Source organism: Oncorhynchus mykiss, chromosome 6 (genome assembly GCF_013265735.2).
Source record: "Oncorhynchus mykiss isolate Arlee chromosome 6, USDA_OmykA_1.1, whole genome shotgun sequence".
Lineage (NCBI taxonomy): Eukaryota > Metazoa > Chordata > Actinopteri > Salmoniformes > Salmonidae > Oncorhynchus > Oncorhynchus mykiss.
In genome coordinates, this window is record NC_048570.1 from 60,746,681 (window position 1) to 60,758,197 (window position 11,517).

The window sequence follows — 11,517 nt, forward strand, 5'->3', positions numbered from 1 at the left end:
AACCCGTGATTCATCCACCGGACTGCCAGATGGTGGAGTGTGATTCATCACTCCAGAGAACGCATTTCCACTGCACCAGAGTCCAATGGTGGCAAGCTTTACACCACTCCAGCCAACGCTTGGCATTGCACATGGTGATCTTAGGCTTGTGTGCGGCTACTCGGCCGTGGAAACCCATTTCATGAAGCTCCCGACTAACAGTTCTTGTGCTGAAGTTGCTTTCAGAGGCAGTTTGGGACTCGCTAGTGAGTGTTGCAACTGAGGACAGATGATTATTATGCTCTTCAGCACTCGGCAGTCCCGTTCTGTGAGCTTGTGTGGCCTACTACTTTGCGGCTGAGCCGTTGTTGCTCCTAGACATTTCCACTTCACAATAACAGCACTTATGTTTGACCGGGGAAGCTCTTGCAGGGCAGAAATTTGACGAATTGACTTGTTGGCACATATGATGGTGCCATGTTGAAAGTCACTGAGCTCTTCAGTAAGGCCATTCTACTGCCAATGTTTGTCTATGGACAAACATTGGCACATGGCTGTGTGCTCGATTTTTATACACCTGTCAGAAACGGATGTGGCTGAAATAGCCGAATCCACTAATTTGAAGGGGTGTCCACATACTTTTGTATATATAGTGTGTCTATTCCCCCAATTTGAAGGTGTCATAAGTATTGGGACAATTCACTTATAGTGTATTAAAGTAGTCAAAAGTTAAGTATATGGTACCATATTCCTAGCACGCAAGTGAAAAAGTTACAGATGCACAAAGATCATACCCCCAAAACATGTTAACCTCTCACTATTACCAATAACAGGGGAGGTTAGCATTCCGGGGGGGGGTGCCTCTAACTTCCTCACTCATCATTATTCACGATTCATTCAAGATTATCCGTAATCATGATATCATCCATATTAATGTGGAAGTGTTCAGAAACATATTCTATTCTTATTTACAATAAAAGTGACTCCAAAATGACACAATACATTGTTTACCATTTATTTCTATTGGGCACAACATAATCTGAAGCACAACCCCCCCAAAAACTGCAAATGCTTCCAACAAGTTTGTAGAGTTACAAGCTTGATGTAATCATTGAGTGCTAGTAATATAGGGACCAAATACTAAACTTTTGACTACTTTAAAACACTATAAGTGAATACGTCCAAATGAGGGGACTAGATACATAGTGCTTTCATTTCTAAACGGTAAAACAGATTTATAAAAGAAAATACCCTAAAAAAAAAGGTGACATTCTGTACTGTCGCCTCATAAAACATTTGATCTTAAATCCAAAATGCTGGAGTATAGAGAGACATTTTAGTTTTAGCTTACTGTCCAAATAAATATGGAGGGGAGCGTATGTACCATAACTACAGCCCATGCCTGTTGCTTTTTCCTCACAGGAACCCAGCAAGCATGGGGAGACGTACTGCACAGTCACTCTAGTGAATAATGCAATCGTAAATTAGTGAACATGGAAATATGTGAAAATGAATAGGCTGAGTCAGGAGACAACAGCAGGAGCCAGAGCTGAATTCATGCGGTGGAATCTTCATTTGGAACCACTGCCTGTTCTGCTAGGCTAGGCTAGGCTAGGTGTCCCAGAGGGAAGCACCCACCATGCTAATAGATTTCCATTCTATGGGGATGGCATCTTGTGTTTTGATCAGTTCGCCATTTAGTTACAAAAGTCCTTCTGTTGCAGGAAAGGAAGTTTGTAGAGTTGTGGTTTTACATGTGCAGAATCACAATGATGATCATTTATTTGACAATCTGGAGGTGAAATCCAGAGTCGATTTAGATTTGTTTTTCATTTGCTTAGCAAAAAAAATCAATAATTGACGTGTAAAACAGTAGCACAACAAGGCTCTTTGTACTGTATAGACACACCGGTGGACATGAGTGGGACATGCCACACACATTACTTTGTTTTAGAACTTCATTACACGAATCGCACCTTCAGTAGTGTGACTCAAATCACGTTACAGCACATCAGCCTTAATGTCATGGTTATACTGTATGTGTGGTTCTTATGATAGAGAACACAGCCGACTACATTGTTATCGCACTGTCATTATGAACTGTTCCTACTGTAGTTGTATTGACACATATAGCATTGACCCTATTAAGGATCTCCTTGTGTTTTTGTTTACCAGGGGGGTTGTACGAATCGCAGCCAGTGTGATAACTAAGCTAGTGGACAGCATTGCCCCAAGTATTACTAGTGTTTTAGTGCATGGCAAGCAGGTAAGTGGACATTTGAAAATGGGGGAAAATTATACAGTTGAATAATTTATGTATTTTATTTTTTTGTCACATCAGATGCCTATTTCGAAACACAATCTTAGTGTTCATTGATTATCAATGAATTGGATGAAATGATGTCAAATTTTGAAAGTATTAGGAACGTTCAGTTGACAGTGAGCTCCTCATGCTTTTGTCCTATAGGAAATGCTTAGTGTTATTGCAGTTGCACGCTTCGTATTTCCCAGCTAACTCACTGTGCTTTAGCCCTGTAGCGAGGCTGTTAATATGTTTCATACCTGCTGAAAGTGTATTCCTGGGTTTAACAGGCTCTATGTATGCTGTGACCTGACCTATAACCTATGACCTAATACAACCCGTTCCCTTGGATTTATATGAAGTGAGCTGCCTAAAAGTATAACGTTTTATCATTATACATTTTTTTTCTCAAATATTAGTTGCTTCTTAGCAGTCCCCATTTCTGGCCTCATTTTCCCACCCAAGAGTTTTGGGGGGTTCATTACTATGAAGTACCTCAAGGTGTGAATCTGCATGTAGATTGCATCGTAGAGGGGAAACTATTCTGGACTTGATGAGAAAGATGGTTTTGAGCAAGAGTTGTCTGCACCTGTCACCTGGTAGGACATGTTTAGATTACACTTAGTAATATTAGAAGCGAGGTACAGATTAAAAGCTGTGATTTACCATCTAACTGGAGAGCATTAGTCTGCAACCATATGTTTTGAGGGGCTATTTTTCAAAGGGACATTAAAGCATATCTTGTTGTTTTGGAAGAATAATGATTACCCAGGTGTAATTTTCTTCTGGCCTTTATGCTTTGAAAATAAGAAATATCACAAGATAATCTTGGTCATTATCTTTTATCCCATGTTCTACTAGGTGGGGGGGCACTTTTACAGTTTTGAGATGGAGAGATAGTTTAAGCGAAGGGGATACGGAAACATCAGCATTTCTACATAGTATTGCACACTATCTGGTCAGTCAAAAAGTGTATAGGTAGAGGGATGTCACCCATAAAATAAAATCTAATGTTTTTATTTCAACCTTTTGACTATTTGCTTCTTGTTATCCATGTAAACACATCTACCTTTCTGGTTCGTCACTCTGTCCTCTTAGAAAAATAATCCCCACAAAACAATAACAGAACAGCAGACATTCTTCTGATGCTGGCTGGGCTGTGCTCTGTTGCCAGGTAACACTGGGACTGTTTGGGCATGAGGAGGAGGTAATCTCCAACCCCCTCTCACCTGGGGTCATCAAGGGCATCCTCTACAGCAAGTGCTACGGGGAGAGGGAGGCCGTGCTGCAGCAGGAGCTGGTCATCCACATCGGCTGGATCATCTCCAACACCCCCGAGCTGTTCAGCGGCATGCTCAAGATCCGCGTCGGGTACGAATAGAGCCCGGGAGGAATAGAGCTAAGCAGGCTGTAGCCATGGCCATTCTGATCCTACAGCTGGGTGGTTGTTATTCTGTTTGTCTCTCAAGTTGTCTGTTTGAGGATAGCCATCTGTGGTTATGAGATGTATTGTTTTTGCTTCGTATTCCGCTGGTATTGGTGTAGGTGGATCATCCAGGCCATGAAGCATGAGTTGGAGATCCGAGCAGGTGACATGTCACCCCAGGACATTTACCAGATGTCCCCCAGCGATGTTAAACAGCTGCTGTTGGATGTCCTTCAGCCACAACAGCACGGCAGGTAAACGCACGCACACACACCCAAGCCTCCACACACACATTTTTTATTCTATTCTATTTTATTAATCTCCCTATTCGTTACCCATCCCAGGTCCTGGATCAACATGCGTCAAATCGATGGTTCCCTCAACAGGACTCCCCATGGCTTCTATGACCGAGTGTGGCAGATTTTGGAGAGAACTTGTAACGGCATCGTAGTGGCAGGGATCCATCTCCCACAGGTAGTGTTGGTTATTGCCACAGTGACATTATAATCCTTTATTTACATCCTCAAACTCCACATTTAATCACATCTCTGAAGGACCACACTATAGGCCCCCTTTGACAGAGGTGAAATTCCCAAAAAGACTGCATATTTGAAGTATATTAGGCTGCTTGGCCCAACAGTTGATTCAAAAGGATGGTTTGAATGCAGGAGATCCTCAATGCATCGCATATACCTCACTATTAAATAAATGTATGTTTATTTGACTATGTGAGTTAGTCTTTTTGGTAATAATTGGTCATCAGGGTGTTCTTGCCTAAAGCGTTACTGTTAAAATCTCCCACTTTCCTTCCATTGCAGCAACCTACACTATCTGACATGACCATGTATGAGATGAACTTTTCTCTGCTGGTGGAAGACACCCTGAAGGACATTGTGCTGCCTGAGTACAGGCAGATAGTAGTAGAGGTAAGGGCCAATTAGATTTCACTGTAATTTACAGCTGCATGTTTTCCGTACACTACTCTTGGTCAAACATGACCCTCTATTGACTATCTTACCCGCATTTCATCTAGTAACATTTCCACCACATTGGGTTTACAATACAAAACATACTAATTGTACACACATATTATCATGGCTCTACTTTCTTACCTGCCCTAATATCCATGGTTGCAGCTGCTGATGGTGGTGTCCATAGTGTTGGAGAGAAACCCGGAGCTGGAGTTTTCAGAGAAGGTTGACCTGGACGTTCTGGTGAAGGAGGCCTTCCATGACTTCCAGAAGGACAGGAGTCGGGAGGGGATGAATAAACCGGTAGGTGCCTGCCCTACACTCTCCGCTAGACTCACAGAATCTAAGGTTGGGTCAGACCACTGTCACGCGAGCTCCTTGGAGTTCATGTAGCATGCAAGCTTAGCTGTTGTACGCCCACGATGATGTACAGTACAAGTTATCTCAGCTAAGTCGAAGCAGACCGCATATTCGAGGGGAGGGTACCTTGGGTGCTTTGGCGATAATTTCTCTGGTCAGTCTCGACTAAATTCATTAACGGTGAATGGTAAGGATGGGAGTAATTGTGTTACTTGTTATTCATATCAGATTATTTCCAATCTGAATAGTTGTTCATTCTGCAGTTCGTTGCTGAAAAGCAGTGCTTTGTTATAGAGCTTTCGACAGTTTGCACTGTATATAACAGTACTGCTAGTTTACAATGAAAAAAACATTGTTGTCCTCAGGATGACATGGAGGAGTTCTATAAGACACCTCCGATGGGCAGGAGAGGCACCTCCAGTTACCTGACCAAGGCTGTGATGATTCAGCTGCTTCAGGGAGACGTGAAGCCCTCCAAGGATGACCCCTGCTCGGTCAGCTAAACGAAACCCGTTCAGCGGAGTAGAGGAGTCCACCTCTACTGTACTTCGTTGAACTACTAACAACATGCTAAATTAGTCAGCAGCACTGACTGTTGTTCCACCAGCAATACCCTTGTTCTGTTAGCTTCAAGCTATTAGGACAGAATGTATCAGATCTTATCAACACCGTTACTACTGATAACAACATTGAACTCTTACCCCCTGAAATCCTTGCATGTAGACTTGTTTGTATAGCATTAGCATTGTAGGGCAGCCCAGTGCACACTTTTTTTTGTTCTCTAAGTCTTAGGAAGTCCAGGTCTTTTTGAAAGCCTGGTCGCTGTATTTTTCTGAATGTGGTTAATACACAGTCATTTGAGTTCCTTCACTCTTAATAACATGATATATTAATTAAGTTGTTTATGTGTTTGCACGTGGTTTGAGTGTGCCGACCCAGTGTAGTGAATCTGAATTAGAACTTTTTCAATGTGTGTGACGATTGCCATTGTGTTCCGCCACTCGATCAAGGGGATTTTGGAAGCTCAACACTAGTTTCAAAAAAATAAACTTGTGGAACCTGTGACATCCTGTTGATTTATTTGCTTGGGTTCGTCATGTTTGAATTTCGTGGAGCGTTACCCCTGCTGTATAATATTGGCCTTGTATCATTGAAGCTAAATGTGTAAAAGGCTTTATAATCACAACATGGTGTATGTAACATGTTTCTGTTTATTTCGCCTGCAGTTGCTACAGAAATGTCATGATTATTCAAGCGTGTCTAGTTGTTCCTGGGGGTATGTGTATTGTATTGAATCCCACCACTAGTAACTCCCACTCATGTCAGCTTAGCTGCAGTCATACCAATCTCACCGTTGGAGCTGGAAAATCACATCATTTGACATACAAAGGAAGGGTTAGACACTGAGAAAAGCAGAGGAATTATTTCTGCGTAGGACTCAATACATCATTTACTTCAGAATCTGCTCTAAAGCTGCTCCTTGGACAGGAGAATGGGATTGATAGATCGAGAAACGCTTAAAAAGGTCATGATTGCAGGGAAGGTTGTTTCAGTGTTCTGAAGCGAGGAAGTTCATAAATAAGGGTGATATTCAAACCATGCGAAAGTATGCTCATCGTGCATACAGTACATGTATGCTGTAGTTATTATTAGTTAGAGCAGAGTACATAGTCTGCCATTTAGATCAGGCCGGTGTATGAAATGACAGTGGCAATAGCATTTGTGGCGAGCAATTTATTAATATGATACACTGTTATGCATTGTACACCTCTGCCTGATGCTTCATTAATTGAAGAAAGCATTTCATAGGAAAAGCAAATATGCTGGTTGTATATGTTACACTAACTTGATACTTTATGACCGGACTCATCAATTCACAGTTCAATTAAAATCTGCAGAGCAGAACAATCTTTCATATTTACCGAGCAAGGCCGCATCCCCTCCTCGTACCTCCCTGTAAAAGGTGTAATGTTTTCTCTTAAAGAACTCCCATAAAAGTTAACTGTGCATTAAAGCCAGAGTATGTCTTTTGCTGGCAGCAGTAAAAGCATTTATTTGCCAATCTGTCTCGAGCGTTTGGGCCTGACAGTCAGAGCTTTATTCCTGCTCCTTCTACACCAACACTCTGTACCATGAAGGGCATCAAAGACTGTGCCACTTGAAGAGGTCTAAGCCAATGTTTCCCTTTTTTTCGCAATATTATTATAGTCACTTTATGGTCTGAACCAAAGGGCTGAATAAATAATGAAAGTTAATGTAAAGTGTGTGAAAATATATTTGACCTACAGTTTTTCTTTGTGTCATGTTAGATGAGTGGCTGTAAGTAGGTGAGATCCTTTTTCACAAACTACAGTATGTTTCTATATCACGGTATTCTGTCTTTCTCACCGACTCTCATGTTGCAGATATTGACAACAGGCGTGTTTTTTTTTTTCTCACCTACTCTATCTCCCACTTCCTGCAAAATGAGTTGGTAATTTCGCTTTCAATTTTGCATTTACTATTTCAGTCGAATCCACGCATTGCATGGATGCATTTAAGCACTGACCAAGTGTGCGTGGTCTGAAAGGAGACATTGAAGATGGTTTCAAGCTGCTTTGTGATCATTTTATAGAGATTCCATTCTGTTTCTGCTTTCACCAACATTGTTGGTCTTTGGTCAATCATGATGGGGCCATTAAAAAAAAAAAACGTTATCACAATATAGGTCACCTCTTTGCTTCAAAGCCATAGTGACCCCCTCCCTTTAATTTACATGCACACCTCAAATAGAAAAAACAAAACAAATATTCACACAAAAAAAAACAAATGATTGACTGAAATGTTACACAGAGGTCTGAATAGCAGTGTCTGCTCTCTCTCGCTTCTCTGGACTTCTCTGCCAAATCCTCTGAAAGGCGAACGCGTACAGAAAGGGGTCCACACAACTGTTAACAAAGGCAAGGCACTTAACAATGTCCCGTGTCAACTCCCTAAAGGTCTTCAGTTTAGCAGATGTAAAAAGGGTGTGAATACTTCAGTAAGATAGCTGAGATGTCCACAATGTTAACAACATGACCAGGAACCCAGAGAATGATGAAGGTCACAGTAAATCCAGTGACCAATCTGGTCATCGTTTGGGTGCTGAAGAGGGCTGTCTGGTTCACTCGCCTGTGAAGGAATAAATAAAAGGTGACCAGAATGGAACCCAGAACAAAACTCACCAATGTCTCAAAAAAAAGAACAGCCACTCTTTCCCAGTCCGAATCAGTGTGTCTTTGACATCTTAGACCAGAACCTGTAACCACTATATTCCTTGTCGCAACAGCAGGCCCGGTTAGGATGCATGCAAGCCCCAATAGTGCAAGTAGCAATACCTTCTCACCTCTCCTTCCCAGCCTGGCCCACTGATGGGGGTAGAGAACCGACATGTAGCGCTGCACACTCATAGTCATAGTCATGATATTGATATATAGTCTGCAATAGACCATGAAGGAGAAGAACTTGCAGAGCCCACGGCCAAGATTCCATCCACACAGGAGGGAATAGATCCGCACAGGGAGGGAGGCCAGACACAGGACGTCAGAACAAGCCAGATTCAGCATCAGTTTCAGGGTGACATGATCTATTTTTACCTGGCGCAGAATGACCACCACAAACAGCTATATTTGCAGGGAGGCCCACTAGGCAGCACAGTCCCATCAGTGTACTGGATACAACGTTGCCAGGATTCCTTGAGGTGATGATGGAGATGGAGATGTTGAGCTGATCCATGGTCATGACTTGAGAGAGATTGGTGTGATGATCTGAGTGGTGTGAAGTCAGGAAGCTCAGTTCTTCACGCGTGCCCTGTGCATTGTCTATTTTGAACCACATACTGCGCCTTCATAAAGTATGCATAACCTTTGACTTATTCCACATTTTGATGTGTTACAACCTGAATTCAAAATTGATACAAATACAAAAAAATCTCACCCACCTACACACAATATCCCATAATGACAAAGTAAAAACATGTTTTTAGACATTTTTGAAAATACTATACTCCACCCTGTAGTATCCCTTGATTGATTGGTTGATTTTATTTGACCATTTCAAAATATAATACAACCATACCATTTTGTAGCTCTGAGTCTCTACTTTTATATAATGTAAAATACTCCATTTTGAATTTTGCTTCATAAGACCAAATCCAGGTAGTGAGTCACAAATGTGTTGAGAATAACACAATAACAAAAACAAAAAAATCATTTCCATTAATGTCCTAGTTAAAACATGTTGAACATTTACAGCTAACCCACATGAACATCTATTATAGTATTCTATAGTCTAAATACTGTAATATTACTATATTTATAAACTATAGTATTCACTAGTGCTTTTGCTGACTTTACTTTAGTATTTACTGTAATGTTTTTGCGGACATTACTAGTATACTATAGTATTCACTATAGTGTTTTAGCGGACTTTACTGTAGTATTCACTATAGTGTTTTTTGCAGACATGACTGTAGTACTATATTGTAGGTTAACACTTCATTTGGATAGTCCATCTGTAGATGCTCTAGACCCCTCAAACTCAACTCTGGACATCGAAGCCAGTTCCACTGCATTTTTTTATTGTTCCGCTCTAATCAGGGACTGTATATACTACAGTATTCTACAGTCATGTCCGAAAAAACACTACAGTAAATACTACAGTCATGTCTGCAAAAACACTACAGTGAATGTAATAGTAAATACTGTACATACGGTGGCAAGAAAAAGTGTGTGAACCCTTTGGAATTACCTGGATTTCTGCATAAATCGGTCATAAAATTTGATCTGATCTTCATCTAAGTCACAACAATAGACAAGCACAGTCTGCATAAACTAATAACACACAAACAATTATACGTTTTCATGTCTTTATTGAACACGCCGTGTAAACATTCACAGTGCAGGGTGGGAAAAGTATGTGAACCCTTGGATTTAATAACTGGTTGACCCTCCTTTGGCAGCAATAACCTCAACCAAATATTTTCTGTAGTTGCGGATCAGACCTGCACAACGGTCAGGAGGAATTTCGGACCATTCCTCTTTACAATACTGCTTCAGTTCAGCAATATTCTTGGGATGTCTGGTGTGAATCGCTCTCTTGAGGTCATGCCACAGAATCTCAATCGGGTTGAGGTCAGGACTGGGCCACTCTGTTGTTGATTTACTTCTGTGTTTTTAGGTCGTTGTCCTGTTGCATCATCCAACTTCTGTTGCGCTTCAATTGGCGGACAAAGCCTTACATTCTCCTGCAAAATATCTTGATAAACTAGGGAGTTAATTTTTCTGTCTGATAGCAAGCTGACAAGGCCCTGAGGCAGCACTGCAGCCCCAAACCATGATGCTCACTCCACCATACTTTACAGTTGGGATGAGGTTTTGATGTTGGTGTGCTGTGTTTTTTTTCTCCACACATAGTGTTGTGTGCTCCTTCCAAACAACTCAACTTTAGTTTCATCTGTCCACAGAATATTTTGCCAGTAGTGCTGTGGAACATCCAGGTGCTCTTTTGCGAACTTCAGACGTGCAGCAATGGTTTTCTTTGGACAGCAGTGGCTTCTTCCGTGGTGTCCTCCCATGAACACCATTCTTGTTTTGTGTTTTCCGTATCGTAGACTCGTCAACAGAGATGTTAGCATGTTCCAGAGATTTCTATAAGTCTTTAGCCGACACTCTAGGATTCTTCTTAACCTCATTGAGCATTCTGCTCTTGCAGTCATCTTTGCAGGATGGCCACTCCTAGGGAGAGTAGCAACAGTGCTGAACTTTCTCCATTGATACACAATTTGTCTTACCGCGGACTGATGATCATCAAGGCTTTTAGCGATGCTTTTGTAACCCTTTCCAGCTTTATGCAAGTCAACCATTCTTAATCTTAGATCTTATGAGATCTCCTTTGTTCGAGGCATGGTTCACATCAGGCAATGCTTCTTGTGAATAGCAAACTCATTTTGTGAGTGTTTTTAGGGCAGGGCAGCTCTAACCAACATCTCCAATCTCATCTCATTGATTGGACTCCAGGTTAGCTGACTCCTGACTACAATTAGCTTTTGGAGAAGTCATTCATCTAGGGGTTCACATACTTTTTCCAACCTACACTGTGAATGTTTAAATTATGTATTCAATATAGACAAGAAAAATACAATAATTTGTGTGTTATTAGTTTAAGCACACTGTGTTTGTCTATTGTTGTGACTTAGACTACAATGGATATCACAAGTGTACTGTAGAGAGGAGTAGGCAGGAGGCAGTTGCAGGGTTAGAACTACTGAGTTTATTAAAGCACTGTATATATAAAAGCGGGACAAAACCCAAAGTGCAAAATTATAAAGTACTCGGGAAATAAGAGGAGAGATTCCTCTCAGGAAAAGAAGTAACATTTACAATGACCGACAAAGACAAATGACATAAGGGAGTATATGAGTATATATACAGTGATAGAGTGAGGATTGCAACCAGGTGTGT

The 11,517-nt window shown here is 41.3% G+C and overlaps 1 protein-coding gene across 3 annotated transcripts in view; it reads left to right on the forward strand.

Annotated features, from left to right (window-relative positions):
- LOC110526270 (phosphorylase b kinase regulatory subunit beta) overlaps positions 1-6,103 on the forward strand; it is an 81,076-nt gene extending 74,973 nt beyond the window's left edge. For 2 of the 3 annotated variants that reach the window (XM_036980624.1, XM_036980622.1), the window contains 7 exons: positions 2,155-2,245; positions 3,456-3,652; positions 3,827-3,961; positions 4,052-4,181; positions 4,526-4,633; positions 4,844-4,981; positions 5,404-6,103. In XM_036980624.1, coding sequence (XP_036836519.1) covers positions 2,155-2,245; positions 3,456-3,652; positions 3,827-3,961; positions 4,052-4,181; positions 4,526-4,633; positions 4,844-4,981; positions 5,404-5,541 — 937 coding nt within the window. In that variant the 3' untranslated portion in view covers positions 5,542-6,103. The remainder of the gene's footprint in view (positions 1-2,154; positions 2,246-3,455; positions 3,653-3,826; positions 3,962-4,051; positions 4,182-4,525; positions 4,634-4,843; positions 4,982-5,403) is intronic. The other variant, XM_036980623.1, reaches the window with a different exon arrangement.
- The last annotated feature ends 5,414 nt before the right edge of the window (positions 6,104-11,517 follow it).